Below are 22,466 nucleotides of genomic sequence, written 5' to 3' on the forward strand. Positions count from 1 at the left end.
AATAGTTAAGATGATTTATGACTAGGGATTCCGTCTTAATCAAATTCCTATCCAAAACCTATCAGTTACGTTATGCTATGTTTACTGTCGCACACAAAATCTGTAATTGAATTGATTGGAATTCACCTACCAAACCCAAATTATAATATGATAAACACAAAGTAACTATTCATACTTTTTCATTATTGTGTTACAAGAGTTGTTTTGGAGTTATCCGGGACCGAGACAGGCTTTCTGGAACGTGCGTGACCCCCCTTGCAGATTTCTATTGACCTTCTAAAAATGGCGGCCGTAAGAAGACGTCATCTTCCTGTCGGGCCCCCAGAATGCCTGTAGCGACCTCACATAAATGGCGTGCTGCTTTTGAAATTTGCACGAAAACAAACATCTGACAAGGTAGGCCAAGACAGGTGCGAATACTTTCTACTAGAGCTGGATATGCTTTTAATACGACGCTGAGACGATATGTGTAATGTTGTACTTCATTTGCCTGACGTAGCGTTAGAGAGTAATGCATTTTAAAGTTTAAAACCGTCCTGTCTCTGGTGTATTCTCTGATGAACAGCTGTTCAGTGCTCGCTGACCTACTGAGCAGCAACTATGTGGTTTGATCAAAGATGTTAGTGATAATGGGGCTTCATTTGTCTCTCTCCGCTTGATTACAGAAACTAAGCTATCAGCTGCTACTAGGGAACCGAACTAGTCAGTTTGACGTTACCTAAGCAGGTCAGTAGCTGCACAAGTTGCAAGCTAAGTTGTGTTTTCTACCTTGGATAACGCTTATAATCTTGGTAACAAAGCCGTGACGTGGACTAAAAAGATGAAGGCTCTCGTCTAGCTAGAGTCCTGTAGACAGCAGGGTTTGGATCATCCATGAATTGAATTGAGAATGCATGGTGAATTCCAGTTCAGTCCCTGGAGCTGGAATTGGAATTGCATCTAGCTCTAAGGAAACAGAATTGGAATTTAATTCGAATGACGGGCAACAGAATATGATCCCATAAAATTCCATGAAATTCCACTTGTAAGAGAGGTTGTCTTGACTTGCTAAACATATAAATCAAACATTATGAATCAAATAAAAGACAGTCAAAACAAATCAAATACATTCAGTCATAATGTATGTATTACGATTACATGTTATACATTTAACATTTTATGATATTCAGTATTGATAATATTAGATTACTATGTGTAATCTCAGATATGTGGTAAGAAAGAAAAAAAAATGGAATTTCATTGCATTAAATTAAACTTCCTGAAATTCCAATTCTGTTTCCTGTAGGTTTTTTCAAATTTTGGTTCCAATTCCTCAGTTGAATTTGAATTGATGAGTTCCTTCATGAATTGACCCCAACCCTGGTAGACAGAGTATGCCAAGTCAGTGACCCTTGGCTAGCATGCACATGTGGCTATGTCCCATTGTCTCCTATCTGGGTGACATCATCATTTACAGACAATAAGAGTTCCTATATAAGTGGGTGATTTGTCTTTGAACCAGAGACTGACTCCTCTCTCTCTCTCTCCCGCCCCAGCAGGACACCATGGCAGAGATGGAGCAAGATGTTGGAGACCTTGCGCCGGCTGGGGAGGATGACGATGACTCAGACAGAGATGAAGAGGATAGAGAATTTGACTGGATAGCCGAAGATGACGATGACGATGAGGAGGAAGAAGAGGAAGAGGAGGAGGTGGAGGACGAACAGCCGCTGGATACCGAAGCGTCCGAGTCGTTTGAGTTGGACGCCCCGGCTGAACGCAGTGGTCATGTTGCAGTGGTTGATGGGAACTTCATGTATGTGTGGGGTGGGTACAAGGTAAGGATCTTATTACATGAATAGCCTAACAAGTGTTTCCCTTATATTTATGTATTCTGCCCACAGAGTACATGTTTATCTAAATGATTCTTTTATGTTTTTTCCTGCAACAAGAACGCTCAAAACCACGGATTCTTTGACTTGTACCTGCCGAGAGTTGAGATCTGGGCTTATAACATGGAGTCGGGAGTATGGTAATAACCATTTATATTGCGTATTGATAACATAACGGTTAGCAACCATCATCAACACTAAAATTATCATGTCACAGACGCAGATCATGAAAGGAAAGTAGGGTAATTAATAAAAATTCCCATGTATTTACAGGACAAAGCACATAACGGGAGGTAACCTGCACACCTCCATGTCGGGCAGCTGTGGGGTTTGTGTCGATGGAGTCCTGTATCTGTTTGGAGGGCATCACGCCAGGGGAAACACAAACAGGGTAAAGTTTGTGTTTGGGCCAAGCAAATTCCGCAACATCCTCTTGTCATTTTGAAATCCTAATTTAAAAACATGTGCACAGTACAGAGGTGTGACCGAGTCAACTTTGCTTAAGTCCCCAAGCCAGTTTCAAGTCTTGAGGCACATTCTCGAGTCTAAATGTAGAACACCAAGTCAAGTCAGAACAAATCAAGAGTCCAGTATCAATATCTTAAAGAAAACAAAATATCTAGGACTTTTCAATTCAATATAATTTTAATAGGATAAAATTTGGTAAGTGCATCATGAGTTTGATTTCTATAATCAATAATTCCATACAAATTCAGAAACCAAAATTTTAAATTCAGTTGTCTGGTGGAACAAATCTCACAACTTTCAATCTGATTTACACATACACAAGATCTTTTGTCAAGACTTTAGAAACCTTTTCAGGATCAATATCAAAATATTTGCTGAGTCAGATGATGTCAACCCAGTCCGAATGCAAGAGTACTGTTATTTGTGCTGATCTTCTACCGTCTCAGCTTGTAAACAACTGTATTCTGTGCTGTTTCCAGATCTACCGGCTCCCCCTGAGAGCTCCCAGCCTGGTCTGGGAGGAAATGAGGGATCTGAAAGGACTCCCTCCGTCCTGCAAGGACAAACTAGGCTGCTGGGTTCAGAAGAACAGGTGAGGGATGAATGCAAAGTTTCTCTCTCTCTTTTGCTTTTCACCAAATGTTAATCTGTTAAAGAAGATGTAAAAGAAGTATGAATAAGTTTCAAATCCCAGGTATTCACCCACTATGCTTGGGAAAGTGGTAGCATGCGAGTAAGGGATAAAGTACAGCAAGCCGATCATTATTGCAAAATAAGCCCCCCACAGGGCGACTCAAGAATAATGTGAAGCAGAAGCGACATTACAGTCCCACTTGATACAAGACTACTTACCAGACTTGAAATACAAAGACATGAAATATTGATTTAAAATTTGTTTATTAGAAGTTAAAGTAATTTACCAGCTTCCGCCAACAGAAATCAACATAATGGACTAGACTTCTTGACTGCGGAGTGATACGATTAGATGTGAAACAGCAGCCTGTTATTCAGCAATAACAGACTCAGAAGAATGTGTTCATTAGCCAATCAGAATTAAGTATTCAACAAAGCTGTGTAATAAGCATGATTAACATATTTTTTATTTCAGTTATTTTTAATCGGTTTACAGTGAGAAATGCTTAAGAGTAACAGCAGAGTACACAGAGGAATCACTGATTGTTTTCACGGGAGAGATATTGTAAACAAGTTATGTCTCATCATATTCTGCCCACAGACTAATATTCTTTGGGGGCTATGGCTACGCTGCACAAGGACCTCATCGAGGGACGTTTGAATACGATGAATCGTCATCATTTGTGGTTTGTAAACAATAATTCCCTTCATATGGTAAACGGAAACACTGAATTCAAGTGTCACATCATTTACTCTGTGTATATTTTTGAATTCCATTTGATTCAAACTAAAAAGGAGAAAAATATGATTTTCATGCTATTTATAGCAAGTTATTCAAAGAAGCTTGAGTGCCCACCTCCTATAAAGACACTTCTTTTATAACATTATAGTAATTGGATTTTGGGTTGTCGCATTATTATGACTTGAAATGTAAATTTCTCCCTGCGGTTGTTGCAGTGGGACAGTCCTGGGCGAGGTTGGAACAATCACATCCATATCCTGGACCTGGAGACCTCTACATGGAGCCAACCCATCACCAAGGTGAACATGTGCACACACACAGCCAACGTCAACACACACGCACACAAGTGTGCGCACATTGAGAGCCAACTTCTCTGAACCTCGGGCGCTTCCCAATAGCAAACAGTAGCCTCATATTTCATAATAAACCCCCTTTTTTTTTAATACATTGTACCTGTTATGTGCCGTAATCCAGTTTTTACCGCTGAGAAATACCCTTGAATCTTTCTGTCTGACCTGATGTAGGGGAACACCCCGTCTCCCAGAGCGGCACATGCCTGTGCCACAGTGGGCAACAGAGGCTATGTGTTTGGAGGACGATACAAGGTAAGAAAAAAAGCAACAATTTAACATTTGGGCCCATTTAGCCTATTTCTTGAGAATTTCTGTCATGTAAGCATGGTATTGCTAATGTAGCCAAACTATTAAAAAAATGCAAACATTCAGTTTACTACAGCTTTGCATATTATGCCAAATATGTATGATGAGTGAAATTTTATCAGTCAGTCTCACCACCTCTCATTCTCTCCACAGAACTACAGACTAAATGACCTGTACTACATTGACATGGACACATGGGAGTGGCATGAAATGTAGGTGTTGCACAGATGTCAGCCTATATCAGTCTGGCCTCACAATGACTTTTCTGGGTTACAGTTCGTTCACTTTCCGGTTTCTCCTGTCAAATCTTCCTCTTTTTCCTCCCCCGCCGTCCTGCAGGAGCGTCCCCCAGCAGGGTCCCGTGGGCCGATCTTGGCACTCCTTCACTCCTGTGTCACCAGACCACATCTTCCTCTTTGGAGGTTTCACCACAGACAGAGAGACACTGAGTGAGTGTGAGACTTGTCCTGGAGTAGCAAATGATCCAAAATGATCCCTGGTCCCATGCAATCTCTAACCCAAGTTCTTACTGCCTGTTAGTTCCCAGTTATTTTACTCATCTGTGTCTTACAGGCGATGCTTGGCTGTACTGCGTGAGTAAAAATGAGTGGAAAACGTTCAAACATGGTCACACAGAGAGCCCCAGGTAATTATCTCAGCTCATAGTGTGTGTGTGTGTGTGTGTGTGTGTGTGTGTGTGTGTGTGTGTGTGTGTGCAGTGGCATATTAAGTAGGTAGACTGTTCTTCAACCAGAGAACTGTGTTTCAGCAAGCATAATTTCGCCCTGCTGTAGTGTTCTTGTGCAAGACACTGAATGCCTACCAGCTCCAGGGGGCGCTGACCTCTGACCTCCCTGAGTAGGGGGGACAAGCAAAAACAAAATCTCCCTACTGGGTTCAATAATGTATGACAGTATTATGTGGTTATGTGCTTGTGACTACTAATAGAAACATGCATGGAGACATCTCCTGACGTTGTGCTTGTGTGTTTCAGACTGTGGCACACAGCGTGCTCTGGTCCAGACGGAGAGGTATTTGTGTTTGGAGGGTGTGCCAACAACTTGTTGTCTCATCACAGAGCAGTGAGTCGCACATCATAACTTCATATCACACACACAAAAATCAAACCGGCTCTCTGTAGAGAACATATTGAGATTCTCTTGATATTGACAGTCTCTCTTTGTTCCCCCCCAACAGGCCCACAGCAATGAGTTGTTGGTTTTCAATGTTCAGCCCAAATCACTAGTTCGGTGAGTATGAGCAGAAGGCAACTCAATGCTTAACAAAGTGGACTTGTATTTGATATTCTCCTCCTGACGCTGAATGTTCTGCGTCTCGATCCTGTCTGTGTCTCTCCAGGTTTTGTATGGAGGCCGCTCTGCAGCATAGGGAGCGCCTGGCTAGTTCCTGGGACTACTTGCCCAAACACCTCCTGCACAGCCTCCAGCAGAGAATGGCACGCGTCAACACACTGGGCTCCTAGTCTAGGAGGAAGCCATCAGTCCAGTCCAGGGGATGATATGTATGTATGTATGTATGTATGTATGTAAGAGATGGAGAAAATGAGAGGAAAAAGTACTGGTTGGTACTCTAAGAGCAGGTAGTCCTTTTTAGAGTGCCACAAAATATTTGGTTTAAAATGTTTTAGCAATAGTGAACTGCCATGGCTCTGTGGAAAGTGAATTCTGACTGTCCCACCAAGGTTCGCAGGTGATCCTCAAAGTCGTTTATATCAATCAATCAGTCAAGCACCTATGAAGCCAGTTGAATGTTCAGTAGATTGGTGCAGCGATGCTCAACCTCGTCTTAGCATTACACAGTGTGCGTTTAGCCAACCCCCTTTTCTGTAAAGAGATTACACAACCAGCCTGTAGGGTCAAAGGGAGAGTTCTGGTCCTTTAAAATCCACCCAAACAACACCTGCATCAGTGAGATGGTTGTTGAAATATTGGAAACCAAAGTGAACATTGCTAGTGAAATCGAGTGAGACTAAAAATGTTTGTGTAAAACAGAAAATCAGTTCCATGTTATCGTTGTAAAACTGTTAGATGCCTCCTGTTTTGAAAGTGCTGAATGTTGTTTTAATGAAAGTTTCCAGCCCCATTGATGTTCACTTGTCATTTTAAACTTCTGTTTCCCATGTGTCAACACCAAATACAGTGGTGCAAGGCTGAAACTGGAAGTCAAACTGGTTCCTTAAAAATCTGTACTATTGCTTTAATGATACATATAACTCTAGTTGTTCTACTAATGTTTGGCAGGATCTTGATTGCCGTAGTGTGCTACAGTTCACACAGATCTAAAACTAGTGCTTTAAAGACTATCTACTCTGGAGCCGTGGCAATTTTATTTTTAGTTCTCATATGTATATATTGTAATTTATATATTGCGTGGAATTGTGTGGTTCCTGTGTTTTGAAAGTGTTTAATTATGACTTACTGAAGAAGGCTTTAAAGCCTTTAAAATTATAATTTTCGTAAGTGACTCCTGTAGCGTTTAAATCCTATTTAATCAGTAACTGAAAGATTACTAAAGCTATATTGTTGTTGAGCCACATTGCACTGAAATGCCTCATCAGTAGGAATTTTTTCTTATTTGTCTGGTTTGCACAATCTGCCCTTGGTGTTTTTATTGTAGAATACAATGCACAAAATGTGTTTTAAAATGTTAATTTGGACTCAAGAAAGAATAAACATATGCTGGATTAAATTGTGTTATTCATCGTTATTAATTTACATGTCTTTCATTTGAAAAAAAATAATCTGCTGAAGGTCAATAACAGACACAATCCATCTAAAAGATAAAACCACTTGCATCCAAACAATCCAAATAGTGGTGCTGTACTACTAATCAGATCTCAACATTTAATCCTCATCATGTTTGTAAATATGATGTAGAAAGTCGGCACAGTATGACAGTCTGCGGTTCTGTATCCATGAATAAATCCCACACTCCTTGCCAGGCCCGTATACGCCCCCGTCTCTTATTTCTTCTTGGCAGCCAGCAGGTTCGGAGCGGACACTTTAACTTTGCCCGGCATGTTTCTGGATAGGTCAGTATCCTGTAACACACAAGAGGATGTGTGACGGCTTGCCTGGTAACACTAACCAAGACAAACTAAACTTATCACTGTATCATTTAAATTCTAAACACTTTACACAACAGACTTTTTAAAATAGATTTTCATTCCTATGCAATAAATCTCTTTACCTTGACACTGCGGAACAAGTCTTTTTCTCTGACTGAGGCCTCTTTGGCTTTCATGAAGCTGAAAACTGCAGTGCGAGCAGCTAGAAGAGACACAACCACAAATACATTTACATTATTGTCCATTCTAATGGTGATCTTTGTCACAATGGAAAAAGCATTTGAAGCAAAAAAAGTCGGAATATTAAAATACCTTTTCCTTTCTTTTGAGTTCCCGGTGTCAATTTCACCTTGTGTCTAAGTAAAAAGAAAAACGACTGATTAGCCTTCATTTTCTACAGCTCTATTTTTCTCTCTTTTGCACAGAAATAGGTAAAAAGTGAGAAATGGTATTGCACATACTTGTAGTTGGACAGGGCGGTGTAGGGAGCACAGACCGGCACAGCGAACAGCAGCACATCTTCAGGATGAGGCTGACCTGTCAGAGAGGTGAGCAGGTTCTCTGCTTCCTGGAGAGACGACAAGCACAAACAAACTTACACTAACACACTAGTGACAGTACTAGTGGGGCGACTGCATGATTTAACATTAACATGCATTTACCTCCCAAACACATCCCTTGAATTGAGGACAAGGACCTCAACAAGGAGTATAACATGATTTCTGTCTATTACAGCTCCTGTATTTATCACCGTGAAATGTGTAAATAAAGTTACTGAGATAAAAGGACCTCACCTCTGCTCCAGGGTTGTCCTGGTCCACATCATCTTCCTGAAAGACAAGGCAAATATATGTTTTATTTGATACTTTTAAAGCAAAGACCAATTACAAAAATGCAAAAGTTGTATTTGGAGGATAAAATCAATAAGGGTCACCTGCCACACTGTCCGGTAACTTTTTGAGACTAGAACAGTTGAATGCCTTGGTTACATACAGTCTATGTTTTTTTTGCCTGTCTCAAAGTTTGTCCCTGCAGGCCACTGTACACTCTGACAATGAGCCAATCAAATCAAAGCAAAACAACGCTTCAAAATTATATGTAATATGAATTCTGTTGCACTTCACAATGAAATATAAACTTCATCGATTGTCTAAGTGAGTGAGCAAGTTTTAAATTAACACATAGTACTTAATTCTGTACACCAAATGGCACTGAAAATGGGCAGGGTAACACATTTCTTTGGACAGTGTATAAATCTATACATTATTTTGGCTGGTAAAGCTTACTCTTGGCAGGTACATTTTTTTTTAGTTCAGTAGCCCTTGGCAAGTGAGCCAAATAGTTAATTTCAGACACTGGTAGTGGATCTGTTTGGTTCCCAGCAGGAAGTGTGTCATCTCCTACCTTGTCCTCCTGTTCAGCTGGACCCCCCTCCACTCCAGGCTGTCCCTCCTCACCCTCCCCTTCTCCTGTCTTTTCTGGTTTCTTCGCAGCAGTCTCCACACTATGGGGTTTCTGAGGCGGTTTCTGAGGGGCTTTCCTGGCTGGTTCCTCTTTCCCCTTCCCCTTCTTCCCTTTCTTCCCCTTGTCCTTCTCCTCCTTAGTGGAACCGGCCGACTAGGGGAGACAAGTGGTTCTGAATTGTTTATTGTGTCAGGATGAAGGATTGTGCACATGACAGATGCTTAGACATGATATGCAACAACGTTTGAGATTCTCGGCAGCTGTTGTCATGGCAATGGCATTGTAGTAACAGACGTTTGCATCCAAGATCACACCAACATAATTCAATGTCATATTCATACTCTGTTAAAGCAATAACTGTCCAAAATGTGGACTACAATGACAGCAGGACTGTGTGCTGAGGGTTTTATTGTGGTTTTTATCTTCCTCACCCCCAGCAGCTTCATCATCAGCTCCCTGTCCTCTTCATCCTGGTCTTTGTACTTCTCCTTGATCTTCTTCAGCTTGTTCTGTAGTGACACCAGAGGAGAAACACACACATGAACAACACATGGAAATATCTCATCACATACGCTTTAATGTTTCCAAGTTTTATCCATGAAATCCTTTGTGCTTTAAAGTCCTCTCTCACCTTTTGGCCTCTCTTCAGAGGCTGCTGGGAGGCTCCTCCTCCTCCTCCACTCTTGGCTCCCTGATTGGCTGCAGAGTCACCAGATGAATTCTCGGTCTTCTCCTCTATCTCACAACCTTCCTGTTTCTGCTTCTTCTTCTTCTCTTCTCTGGTGGCAAAGAGGAACACCCAAGGATTAAATGGATCATTGGCCATACTGTGCACTTGGGCAGATCGCACATGGGAAGTATTATAAAGGCTATATGATACAAAGTAGGCTGCAACTAATGATTATTTTCATTATCGATTATTTTTTGGATTCATCCATTATTCATATAGCCTATAAAATGACTGACCAGCAGCCATTTAATGATATGAAATGGAGAAAAGCAAGCAAATCTTAGCATTTGTGAAGCTGTAACCAGCAAATGTATGCATGTGTTTTTACTTGATAAATGAGTAAAACGATTACTGAAATCATAATCGATTAATTTTCTGTCAATTGATTATCGACTAATTGTTTCAGCGCTAATACAAAGTCCTCTTCAACCTCTTGATAAATGGAGGGATTTCCACTACTTATTTCAACCAGCCAGCCGTTTTGAGACTACCTGCTGCAGAAAGCCTCATTAGTGGGCCGTACTGGAGGAGCTAAGCGGGAAGTGCAACATGGTATTCATCCATCACTGTAAGCCATGCTGGGGTGTTATATTTCTGTTCCATTAGCTCACCTTCTCTGCTTGGCAGTCATGTGTTTCCTCCCCTGTGTATCTACATCAGCCTGAAGACAAAAGGTGAGTTAATATTAGCATTATTATAGAGAACCATACATTTCTAATTGGCACGATTCATATCCTTCATTAGGTAACGTTTGCCTAAGACAGTAACTGATTACCTGTGTGGTCACTTCCTTTTTGAAGCCGGCGTTTTGAGTAGTCCTGGAAAAAGGGAGAGGTAATTTAAGTCAGTACTGGGTATTGTCATATTGAATGATAGAGCTATTAGGTTTGTAGAAATCCAAAGATAATGGGAGAAAAGTAGAGAAAGACCTTTCCAGTCCTGATGTGTTTGATAAAGTATGCAGCAGCAGGATATTCTACTTGTAAAAACAGATTAAATGCTGACAGGTGAAAACGTTACCTGCTGGACTGCAAGTGGGAGAGGGAGATGGTGGTATCTGGAAAGCTGACCTCTCCACTCTCTCCGTCACTCTTCACCTCGCTCTCTTCCTCCTCCTCCTCCTCCTCTCCTTCCTCCTCCTCCTCCATGTTGCTCTGCTCCGACGGCATCCTCTCTGCGTCCGCTGTGGACTCCTCGGGGACAGCGGCCAGTTCTTCCCGCTCCGCCTCATTTTCCTTTTTTATCTTTCCCGTCTCGTCTTCCGTCTCTCCGTTCTCTCCGTCTGCTCCTCCTTTGTCCTCGCCCTCTCCTTCGTTACTGCTGTCATCACCTGCGAAGGCCACGGAAATAGTTACAGGTGTGTTCCGTGAATTCCTTTCATTTTCCGGTGCACACCTGAATATAACAGTTACAAACATAATAACTGCGGTTGATTTTGTGTCCCCTACCTATCAGCTCCTCTCCCTCCTCCAGCAGCTCAGCGGTGCTGGATGTCACCTCCTCCATGTCTTCTTCTATGGTTTTCACCTTCCTCTCCCCTCGGTGCCTAAACACACTCTGCTCATCAACCTACATGGAGGCAAAGAAGCAAATATGTACACACACACATTATTGTTTAAGGTTGTATTATTGGTGAGACTACAAAGAGTAAAAAATGTAGTTAAACCAACATGATAGTGTTTACCTTGAAGAGGAAGCTGAATCCCATCATCAAGTAAGAGGGTGGCAGAAAGTTTTTCTTTCCTGACGAGAAACATATCAAATGTTCAGTGTTCTGCTGTTGCACATCCACATCCTCATAGCTCAGTTACAAATCACACTTATTCTCTTTGGGTCTGGTGTCTTATACAATGCATATACCTTGGACGCAAGTGTTTCATACCTCTGATCATGAAACTTCCGGTGGTCAGGTACTCTCCAGTGGGAGCCGTCTTGGACACCTGTCCCAAGAGAGAACATCAGAATAAATAATAATAATAATAATTATAATAATAATACTTCTGCTGATCAGTTTGTCTATTTTCTTTCTGCTTATCTTCAGCTCTTTTTGTTTCCCTCTGATAACACAGACACTTTGAACCGGCTAGTTAAGTTTTTATCTTCAACTCCATTTGCCCAGTGATAAACACAGAGGAGATTAAAGACCACACACTGTTATAAAATACAATGATAACAAGGCAACAGCAAACATGTCGTCCCCCACGAATGATCCAGTCAGCCTCTCGGCCATTCAGTAACAGATATACCACCTTGTTTTGACCTGTAATTGTAGCGCACCCCTTGGCCAATCAGTTTAATTTTCAAAATGACGTAACACAGTGGTGAGATGCATCATTTCCCCAAGTTTTGTCAAAATCCGATAGGTGGTGTCTGAGCAATCAAGTGTGACGGACGGACACATGAAAGAACAAATGGAGACTGATCCATCCAACCCCAAAGAAATGTAAAAAATAGAAAGTAAAGAATTAATAATCAGTGCAGGAGGGATACAAAAAGAATCAAGCAAGTCAGTGCAGCGGCCTGGTATTCATGACCGACCTGGTGATGGTGGACCCACCACGCACTGGTGATGATCTTGGCATCCCAGGCAGCGCTGTAGCACACAGACATAGTGCCAGCCTCTGTCAGGGTGCGGGGAGGGATGGGATCACCTAGAGCAGGGAGATGAGGAGGAGGAGAAGAGAGGAAAGATACGTAGCATGAGTGAATTAAACAAAATGTCATCATAAAGGAACAATGTTAAGCCACAAGTAGAGAGAACAGGAGAGATAGAGAGTAGTGAAGCCAGGTGAGCAGGTTTACCTGAGGGGTTTTTGATGACACAGCTAGTCGCTCCATGGAGGTCAGCGTGAACATAGATATCACCTGACAAAAGTAAAGTTACACATGAGGGGATAAACCAACTCTAAACCATCGTCTGTAGGAATCTTTATACAGGCCTGTGTGTGTGTGTGTGTGCGTGTGTGTAGAAGAGTTTATGTGTTACCGGCCCTGAGGTAGCGTTTGACAATCATCTCATTCTGTTGCTGGTCCCTTCCTGCGATGACGAGGTAATTCTCTGAGCTGATGAACCATAAGAACTTCTCAAACCTGACAAAGAGGACAAGATGGGCGACAGAATAAAAAGGTGCAGAAGATCTCACTGTTTGTCAAAGGTATGTATATTGAAGCAAAGCCTGAATCAGTATATCTAGTTCCCCATGGTAAAGGTCTGATCTTATGAGCTGCTGCTGTGTGTCTTACCAGTAGACCTTCCTGGCCTTCTGAATGGTGGTCACTGTCTGCACATCTTTTAGTGTTTTCTTTGTTTTCTTCTCTGCAGATTTAAAGGCCTTCGAAGACATGAAAACGGAAAAAAAAGGTCAGGCGACTTGTCCACAGCATGGTCCTTTGAATCTCTAGTGCAAGCCTTGGTTTGTATCAACTTCACCAGACACTGTTCTCCTCTGATTATATAAGAAGTTGTCATCATATGCCCAGCCTTTTAACCCCACCACACTAAAACACAATGTCAACAGCAAAGGCAAAGACAGTGCTATGTGTTTAGAAGGTTTATGTGTAGCCTAACAGGTTATCATCATTAATAAATTTCACTCATTCCCTAAAGCAATCCCCAAACCTCCTTTAGCTAAAAAAAGAGTCTGAGAGGTAAAAAGTAACTAGAAGCCCAAGGTGTGGAGACTGTGAAACCCCAAAAATTAACCCAAATAAATCCTGGGTTTGTGTGTGGGCAAGAGAAAAAGCACTGGCTCCCCTCACTACACCGACCTTAAGCCTGTCTGTGGAGAAGAGGCAAAAAGAGCTTTCTCACCTTCTGTGCTGCTTCAACAGTTTTCTGTTCCTTCTTTGCAGCAGTCCGTTTGTGGTCATAGTATCTAAAAAGGCAGAAGGAATTTGGTTCCTCGAGTGCAAAAAAACTTGTGACTCTAACCACATGAAATGTTCACACCCAAACCTACTTTTTGGCATTGGCGTAGGCTGACAGGCTGAGATCCACGTCCACCAACATGGGCTTGTTCTTTTGCAGCTTGTTCTTCTGTCCTTTGTCTTTATTCTTGTTCTTCTTCCCTTTCTGCACCTCCTTCTCCTCAGCCACATCCTCCTCTTCCTGGTCCTCCTCAGTAATATATGGATTCCTGGAGAGGAAATTATACTGTGTGAGCTGAGTATTATACCAGCTGGAACTCAAATGATATAAGGGCACAGAATGGTCCACAGTACTTATGTTTCTGTATCAATGATGGTCTCACTTTAAGAGCATAGTGATGTGGTTGGTCTGCAGCTTCAGCTCCTTGATGGCGCAGGCCACCGGGTCTCCAGCAGCCTGGGCTTCCTTCACGATGAGGCCTATCTCAGTCCAGTCCACCTGGTTGGCCAGAGCGCTGCACACCACCTGCAGCGCTCGCTCCACCACAGGCAGGTTCATCTCCACCAGCTCACCCTTTATCCTGTCCACCTCCTGCAACACACACAACAGGAGACAAGATTGCTTTAGTTTGCATTTAGATTTCATGAAAAACAAACTAAAATCAGCTGACGTTTGCAGACATGAAATGATTCTTGTCATCAATACCAACGTTAACACTTTAGAGGGCAGGGGGATGAATATATGGAGGGAAGATAGAGTTAACAATTGCAGCGTCTGTTTGTGGCAAAGGAAGCTCAAAGCTGCTGCTGATGCCGACCTGTGCTTGGTGCAAGGCCTCCAGCCTGTGCTCATGGTCCCTCTTGACGTTGTCCAGCTTCTTCAGAGCCTGTTTCTCCTGCTGCAGGGCCTTCATGTCGATCCTCTGGCTCTCCATCTTAGAGTAGAACTCATCCACCGCCTGAGGGAGAGGATCACTTGAATTTAATATCACAATCTTGCAGAAATTTGACTTTTTCAGATTTTCTGACAGGTAAGTAGCTTTCCCATAATGTTGTAGTGATAGTTTGGAATTTTGCAGACCAAAAAGCTGGATTTGGAAAACATTCTTACCCTTACAAGATATACAAAGATAAAACTAATATTCACCTTGTCAAATGAATCAAACTCCACATAGGGGCTCTTTGCATACTGGGCAAAGAGGAATGGATGGAATTCCTCATACCTGTAAGTAGACAACATCATTATAAATCGATGTACATAGATAGATCAACTGAAAATTATACAACAGTATTATGTAGAGTATACGCTTATGTAACAAATCGTGTGTTAGACAAAACAAGGCTTACGTGAGCAGTTCTTCACTGGGTTTGTCAGCAGTTAAGCTTGGTTTCTTCTCACTCTTTTGAATGATGTAACCCTTGAATAAAACAAAGATTGTGAATGTCACAAAATCTATCACAGACTACCTCAATATTAACCCTGAAAATAAAAACTGGCCATTATCGATCTCTTACTTTTCCGTTGAAGCTCTCAGTTTTCTCCATATAGTTTTCTGCCATCTGCAGAGCCTCCAGGATTTTAGGTGCAACTAAAAAACAGACACATCGAATACCTTGACTGTTACGGATTTACAGAAAAACAATATAATAGTCATCATCCAACAAAATCTCAGACTAAAACCACATCTTCCGCTGGTCCATCACCACTACAATCCATATGCCAACAACCTTAACTCCAGCTGTTGTGTTGGAGAGCTACTCTACCTTGGGCAGCATCTACTTGGCTGTCGACTTTGACGGAGCCAGACAGTCCCACTTCCATCAAACAGTGTTCTATCAGAGTGGCTCCATAGGCTGGGGAAATTTGGAGAGGAGACAAAACATGGTCAGTCTGTTCTCTGTTGCATGTTAACAGAACTTTAAGACATTTAAAATTTAGAAGAAATCATAACAAGTCTGTGATGCAGTTTCAACCTTTTCATAACTGGTTGCCTGGCTACTTACGAAGGTGAGGGTTCAGGACCCTTTTCACTTGCTCTCCATTCGGTGCTTTGGAGAGGACTTCAGTGAGTCTACATGAAAAAAAAAAACAATCATAAAGAACAATTACACCTCTTTACGCCATCCAACTCTCAATACCACTGTCACATTTTTAAGTAGGGACACTCAAGGCAATCCAAGAGGCAGATGAAGCAAATTTCAAACAAGTTTTCAGTGGTACAGCAGGGATGCATTATATATTATTGTTGGGTTTGGAAGGGTGTCCATGTGGTTCACAAAGCCAACAAGCAGCACATATAAAGGTGTGTTTACCTGTCCAGACTGATGAGGGGTTCAGGGGGGCGGGCGTTCTCCACAGGATACCGCTCCCTCACGGCGATCTTAACATCCTCTGCCTCAGCTGTGCGGAACCGCAGCAGATTCAGGATGGTGTACTCATAGTCTGCCAGAATGACGTTACCCTGAACACGGATATGGACAGACCAGTGAATACACACATGATACCCAATATGATCTGAACAGCACAGGATAGACAGACTTTTAAGATTGCCTCTGTTAATGTGTGATTTACACATGCTCACCCTGTCATAAAGTTCAACGATCAAGTGGTAGGCAGCCTCATCTGAGCCAAACTGGATATCAACGATCCTGTCGACCCCAAGCTGCTTCACCTGGGTCAACCGCCTTGACTTCAGGTGTTTTCGACACTGTGGAGAAAGTAATCACAATCACAGAGACATCCACGACTCCAAAGCTTTAATTTACAGATTTAAAAACTTGAATTACAATTAGCTTTTGGCATTCAGCTTCAATACAACCGATCCAACAATAATCAAATGAACATCCAACACACTGTTTGGCAGTGACAACAACAACAACAACAGGTTCTTACTTTCATGGCGAAGCCTGAAGGCATGATGTTCTTGGGCCATTCGAAGTCTGTGGAGTGAATTCGAATCCCAGACTCAACCAGGAGAATAGCCTTGGTGTCAGGCCTGAAACAGCAGTGTAACACTCATTTACACACACTGACTGACTGGTGAGACACTAGAATACACAGGTTATAATAATAGGTAATATTAATAGGTTTCATAAAGGGGTCTGTGCCTTGTAGAACATTATTAGTGTAACTTTGACAACAGGCTTCGCTTAGCTGGTACCTGACAAGGTTTGAAAAGAGATGTCAGTTAACTTGGGTCAGAGTTCAAACAGTCCTTACTTTTGTAGGCGGATGAGATAAGTCTTATTGTCGATGTCATAGACGTTGTTTACTCTCATGCCAATGTAGCTGTGAAAGAAATGAATGGGTGATCAACATCTGTACACAAGTTGATGGCTAGCACAGGAGGCTAGCAAACTGTCTGCAGGCAAAAACACATCACCTACTTGGCATTGATCTCGGCAATGACCGCCCTGATATCCACTGTGTTGAACCTCGTTTTCATGGTGACTTAGCTGGCGGCTACAATTCAGAATATTTATTTAGATAGTGAAAGCAATTCATAACGTTAATATTGCTAGTGCAACATCAGCAAGGAACACAACCAACACGCAGGGTTCTACTGCACATGCGTAAAGAACACCAGTTTTACGGTAGCCGATATGGAGCAAAATAAAAAGCAGTACTGCGCATGACACATGGCACGTGCACAAATGCACTCGTACACACACGAAGCATTGCACGTGCATGCATGCACACACATGCATGTCGCGCGCACGCGCAAACCTGCGCAGATATGTAAGTGCAATGGTTGTGTATGTGTGTGCATGCGATGCTGCCAGGTGATGCTATGAATGCAGTTAAGCAGCCGCTGTGCCCGGGGACTGATTCAACAGAATTAAGCGTGTGGTCGGCTCTTCAGTAGTCAATGTGTTTTGTATCATATAATGATGCATTACTCAAACTGGCTTATTGGTGTTAAAAACAGAGCGTGCATTCGAAATGCATGTAAAACACCTGACACCGAATGGAACAACAGAGGAAATGTTATGGACATCATGCAAAAAAATAATCCGCAGCCTAGTCGAAAGACATCCGAGCTGGCGGTCAGCACCCACCTATGGAAAAAAGGTAGGAGGCAAATTATTTTTCTTTGAAAATGTGCAGCTCTGTTTTGTTATCACGTCAAAATTTGGGGCCTGCAACACACAATTGTGCACGAATTGCTTTTTTCATGGATGGTCGCGCATATTTGGCTGCATTGTGTCTTCCATTTGCGAATATTTCAGTGATGCAGCCCGGCTGGTGAGAGAGAGAGACAGATATCCAGCCGGAGTTTCTAGTTTCCTCCTCAGGTCAGAGTTGAGGGCGAGGCGTGCTCGGTTACCAAGGCAACGGTCAGCTAACAGGGCTTGCTAGCGGGCTAGGCTAGCCCCCGTAAGACGTGCTTAGTGCCTTTTTGCCAAGTCGATGCTGGCCAAATCAGTTTGAAACCTTGCCGTTGAAAACACTGTGATGTGTTGTCCAAACAGGCGTGTTATGGATAATCGACCTCTATGCAGCGGCCGCTTGGAAGAATGGATTGTAAGTTGTGAGCTAGCTAACCGCTCGGCGTCTAGGCATGATGACAGGTCAGACGAGCGGTCGCACATCAGATTGCTATCTAACGTTAGCTGATTTAACCCTTCATTCAGCTATAAATAGCTCATTATGTCTCGCAAACGAGTTATTTCACACCAATTTTTATTTCTCTATACCATGCTGTAATGATAATAATAATGTTAAGATGTTTGTTTTTGTCAAAGATTGCAGATTCGTTCCAGTTCGCCGTGTTACCCTGTAATCGAACTAACGTTAGTTTGTTTGTTTGTTGTACAGGCTACAAAGTAATCAAGAAAATCGGGGAAGGTACATTTTCTGAGGTGGCGAAAACTCAAAGCCTGAAAGATGGAAAGTTCTACGCGTGTAAAACGATGAAGCAGACAATTAACAGGTATTTTATGCAGTAACCATGAGTTTTCGTTAAACTGTGCGCAGGCGATCAAGGGAGCAGTCTTGAGTCTTCCCATCCACTGTTGCATCCTGTTTGTGTATGAATGAACCCACGGACCCTTGAAACCTGAGTCAGCAGCTTGACACCCCCTTGCCTTAACTATCCTATTAGATGTCAGCATACTCTCTGCCTGTGACCTTGTACTGGTGAGGTGGATGTCGGTGCCTGAAACAGGAGTTGTCCTCAATGCACTGATTTTTACAGTTGATCATGCACTTTTAATCTGTCTGTTTAATTATTCAAAGTGACATATGCCCATACACTGTACATAATGTAATAAGCTGACATGTAAAATTGCACCAGTTTGCAAATATCATCTGTTCCCTCTTATTAAGTCTGGAACAGGCCAACAACTTACGAGAAGTCCAGGCCATGAAGAGGCTCAGCCCACATGCAAATATCATTCAGCTGCATGAACTGATATTGTAAGTACTGCAGTGTTGTTCACTCTTTATCCCATTGTGAAGTCCATGTTAGACTTTAAGCTAGTCTCTATTAAGGGCTTATACAGTATTTGGCATGTCATTCCCATCTAACTCAACGTTTCAGTGACAAAGAGACTGGAACCCTGTCCTTGATATGTGAGCTGATGGAGATGAACATCTATGAGTTCATACAGGGTGAGTGTGCAAGTATGATGAAATACAATCATATAAATTATTACAAGGAAGGACTGGGCTTTAATGATATAGGATAACAATAGTGCAATAAAAAGTCAGATGTAGCCTTGCCATAAAGTGCTAAGGTACTGGCTATTAAAGGTGTTCCTTCTTCTTTGCAGGAAGAGAAACCCCACTGCCTGAGAGTACTGTCAAGCACTACATGTACCAGCTTTGCAAGTCACTTGAACATATGCATAGGTAGTTATGGAAAAGTTCACATGAAACGGCAAAATGGAATTCTGCATGAAGTGTATTGAGGTTGTGTATCCCACCCACCGTCCCTCCCTCTTTTCTACAGCTGTGGGATCTTTCATAGAGATGTGAAGCCAGAAAACATTCTCATCAAAGTGAGACAGAAATTTGCTTCATAGGAAAATAACAAATGTGATCCTGCTTTTGAGCCATACTAAGCACAGTGGTGTTTCATTTTTTTTTTTTTTTTACAATTTGCAGCAAGATGTCCTGAAGCTTGGAGACTTCGGCTCGTGTCGGAGTGTGTACTCGAAGCCTCCGCACACAGAATACATCTCCACACGCTGGTACAGAGCCCCCGAGTGCCTCCTCACTGATGGATACTACAGCTTAAAGATGGACATCTGGAGCGCTGGCTGTGTCTTCTTTGAGATCATTAGGTACCACTGCTGGGGAAGGGCACAGTGTTTGAGCTGTAGCACTATGAGCCTACAGTTTGGGGTGGGATTAGAGGACAGGACTTTTAATTTCATGGCATTATACAACTACAATATATCCAAAATGTCTATTTATTAACCTTAAATTTAAATACCTTTGGTGTCGCAGAGAGATGATCGTATGCCTGTGCATTTCAGCTTGAATCCTTTATTCCCTGGAACCAACGAATTGGACCAGGTTGCCAAGATCCATGATGTGTTAGGAACACCAGACAGAAGTCTCCTTCAAAAGTTCAAGCAGTAAGCTTTCTGCCTCAAATGTGATGTTGAACACTTTGATCTCCTTGTTAGAGAAGCACCACACATTAATACCGATCAAATCAAACATCTGTGCTGAAAAAATACAAAACAAAAAAATTCAACTTGTCGTGGTGTCCCGGTGTCTGGCAGGTCTAGAGCAATGCGTTTCGACTTCCCCCCTAAGAAGGGCAGCGGTATCTCCCGGCTCATCCCGAACTGCCCGGCCCCGGCTCTGTCCCTGCTCTATCAGATGCTCGCCTACGACTCTGATGAACGCATCAGTGCAGAAACAGCCCTGCAGCACACATACTTCAGGGAAATCAGGTGGGGCAGTAAAGCTGACATTGTCCACACATGTAGAAAAAGTTGAAAATGTAAACAGCCTATTTTCTCATTTCCTGAAAACACAATTTTTTGGAGATTTGCGTGACCCTATTTGCCAGATTTACAGCTAAACAAAGAACAGTTTAAACCTAATTCCTGTCATTTATCACGGAAATCTCTCTTTCTTGTCCTTGTTTTTCCCAGGCTGGCAGAGAAGAGAGCGGAGACCCTTCTCAGAGCTATTGGGACTGTGGATGGAGGAGAGAGTGGTGGGACACCCAATTCCTTAGACCACATCTGGCGCCCAGCTAGACATGGCAGACAAGTGAGGGGAAGACATACAAGGCAGACACCTTTAATGAGCGTAAGTCAAATCTCTTTACCTCAAATTCAACCCTATGTTTAACTTTCCCATGGTGAAGGAACAGAGTTAATGCTCAACTTCAAAAGAAAATCAAAACTAACTCGCGTGAAATGCCCAGACAAAGCTCATGAGTCCAAATTTTCTCACAAAAGATTGTATCGTACTACATTACTGCTACAACCGAACACTCTCTTTCTTCACCTTTCAGCACAACATCAAGCATGTAGCGGAGCCCCTCATAAGGCGGAACGTCCCACATTACGCAGCAGAGCTACCCAAGCTCAACATGGTTGTACCGGGACCACAGATCTCCTACCCAGTCTCCACTATGCCTGCTCTTACCATCACCCACCGAGGCACACTGCCAGCCATCACATCCAAGAAGTGCCACTCGCGGTTGACCAAGGTAAACACACTACATACATGAGGCTTTTTCAGACATCAGAGAAGACATTTACCTACAATGGTGTTGTGTAAAGGAAAAACAAGGAATGTTAATTCAATATAGGTAGCCAAATAAACAGCTGTAATCATAATGCTCTGAAAAATGACCAGTTCCAAGTGCCATGGTAGTGTTTTCTAATAAGGTGTGATTTGACATTCAGGCTGCATTTCCTCTCCCCACAGCCCAGGGATGAGTCACACCGTACGGCTTTCAAGACCTACTACATGCCACCTCTGGATCGGAAACGTGGAGGCTACTGAGCCAAAAAACACTCCAACCTTCCACTGAAGAGCTGTTTCTATGGAACAGGACAAACCTGTACTGACGTAAATACAAATATATGTAGACATTGTTTGTACAGGCCTGCTGCTGAATTCTGAATAGCAATGCAAACATGATGTTTGAGAAATAAGACAATGAAGACTGCAAAGCGTGTCATCTTAGCAGTTATGACTGCTACGACAAAACATGTAACCCTCATTGTAACAACAGATGAAATTCAATGTGATCTCCCCGCAAATAATATTGGGTTCTGTCGAATATTGGATTGAGATTTTGTAGATATAATCCCGATCTTGCCTGACAGTCAGGTGTTTCATGTTTACAATATACTCCCAACTGAGCCTATTACACAAGCTAAGCAATAAGAAGAGAACGTTCATGTTTAACAACTGAACAGCTCTTTCCCATAAATTAATTAAATGGTATAAATCTTGGATTAAGAATGTCCTCAATTCCCCGGGAAATGCTAGATGTGCAGACTTGTGACGGAGCATTTCTTTCTCATCTGTGAATGAACTCATGACAAACTGTCATATCAAGGGCAATAGTCCTCCGGTACAAAAATAAACAGCAAAAACATTCACATTAAGTGCTTCAGAATTATCCCATTTCCTGAGACACAACATTGCCTTTGGAAGACAAAATGTAAATATTGTAAAGTCCTGAAAAAAAACCAACACTTTTGTAACCACAGGTTTAGATGATAGTGTGAGGTTTCATCACACATGCTATTCTATAGCTTGGCCACTGTGAGATTTCATACACCCTCACTTGAAGCATCATGGCTTACAAAAGTACCATTTCATTCAGAGCTTTGTGCGCTCATTAAAATGGACTGTGACTCAAGCTGCACTTTATTGTGTGGGATATTCAGAGTGAAAAATGTGTCAAGTCTTATTTGTATGATGTCTTAATTAACCTGCAGTAAAAATAAATACTCCAAA

General features: G+C 42.3%; 3 protein-coding genes across 6 annotated transcripts; 2 read left to right on the forward strand and 1 right to left on the reverse strand.

Annotated features, from left to right (window-relative positions):
- The first annotated feature begins 279 nt into the window (after window positions 1-279).
- On the forward strand, window positions 280-7,069 carry klhdc2 (kelch domain containing 2). Of its 4 annotated transcripts, none has more exons than XM_071901257.2 (14): window positions 280-396; window positions 1,536-1,817; window positions 1,932-2,011; window positions 2,145-2,262; window positions 2,819-2,931; window positions 3,574-3,658; window positions 3,930-4,013; window positions 4,239-4,319; window positions 4,527-4,585; window positions 4,713-4,822; window positions 4,947-5,019; window positions 5,368-5,455; window positions 5,571-5,623; window positions 5,733-7,069. In XM_071901257.2, exons 2-14 carry the CDS (start codon window positions 1,545-1,547, stop codon window positions 5,854-5,856), a joined length of 1,341 nt encoding a protein of 446 aa, XP_071757358.1. In that variant the 5' UTR covers window positions 280-396; window positions 1,536-1,544; the 3' UTR covers window positions 5,857-7,069. The 4 variants fall into 4 exon arrangements, with proteins under 4 accessions (XP_071757358.1, XP_071757360.1, XP_071757361.1 ...); XM_071901259.2 differs by having other exon boundaries at window positions 300-396; window positions 1,539-1,817; XM_071901260.2 differs by having other exon boundaries at window positions 364-410; window positions 1,539-1,817.
- Window positions 7,070-7,080: 11 nt separating this feature from the next.
- nemf (nuclear export mediator factor) lies at window positions 7,081-17,051 on the reverse strand. Its single transcript, XM_071901256.2, has 32 exons — window positions 16,910-17,051; window positions 16,743-16,811; window positions 16,416-16,518; window positions 16,105-16,230; window positions 15,836-15,984; window positions 15,527-15,594; window positions 15,287-15,376; window positions 15,038-15,111; window positions 14,870-14,940; window positions 14,670-14,745; window positions 14,341-14,481; window positions 13,906-14,114; window positions 13,615-13,791; window positions 13,467-13,530; window positions 12,899-12,987; window positions 12,642-12,745; window positions 12,458-12,520; window positions 12,194-12,306; window positions 11,538-11,595; window positions 11,340-11,398; window positions 11,104-11,224; window positions 10,676-10,985; window positions 10,431-10,473; window positions 10,267-10,316; window positions 9,557-9,704; window positions 9,357-9,434; window positions 8,866-9,078; window positions 8,256-8,291; window positions 7,923-8,029; window positions 7,774-7,817; window positions 7,584-7,663; window positions 7,081-7,434 (listed from the first exon to the last, which is right to left on the reverse strand). The coding sequence occupies exons 1-32, from the start codon at window positions 16,966-16,968 to the stop codon at window positions 7,357-7,359; spliced, it is 3,270 nt and encodes a 1,089-aa protein (XP_071757357.2). The 5' UTR covers window positions 16,969-17,051; the 3' UTR covers window positions 7,081-7,356.
- Window positions 17,052-18,098: 1,047 nt separating this feature from the next.
- mok (MOK protein kinase) lies at window positions 18,099-22,453 on the forward strand. Its single transcript, XM_071901266.2, has 12 exons — window positions 18,099-18,131; window positions 18,342-18,456; window positions 18,852-18,941; window positions 19,066-19,136; window positions 19,298-19,376; window positions 19,477-19,525; window positions 19,632-19,810; window positions 20,006-20,107; window positions 20,258-20,431; window positions 20,636-20,795; window positions 21,004-21,201; window positions 21,423-22,453. Exons 2-12 carry the CDS (start codon window positions 18,437-18,439, stop codon window positions 21,498-21,500), a joined length of 1,200 nt encoding a protein of 399 aa, XP_071757367.1. The 5' UTR covers window positions 18,099-18,131; window positions 18,342-18,436; the 3' UTR covers window positions 21,501-22,453.
- The last annotated feature ends 13 nt before the right edge of the window (window positions 22,454-22,466 follow it).

Source organism: Centroberyx gerrardi, chromosome 17, assembly GCF_048128805.1.
Source record: "Centroberyx gerrardi isolate f3 chromosome 17, fCenGer3.hap1.cur.20231027, whole genome shotgun sequence".
NCBI classification, from domain to species: Eukaryota; Metazoa; Chordata; class Actinopteri; order Beryciformes; family Berycidae; genus Centroberyx; species Centroberyx gerrardi.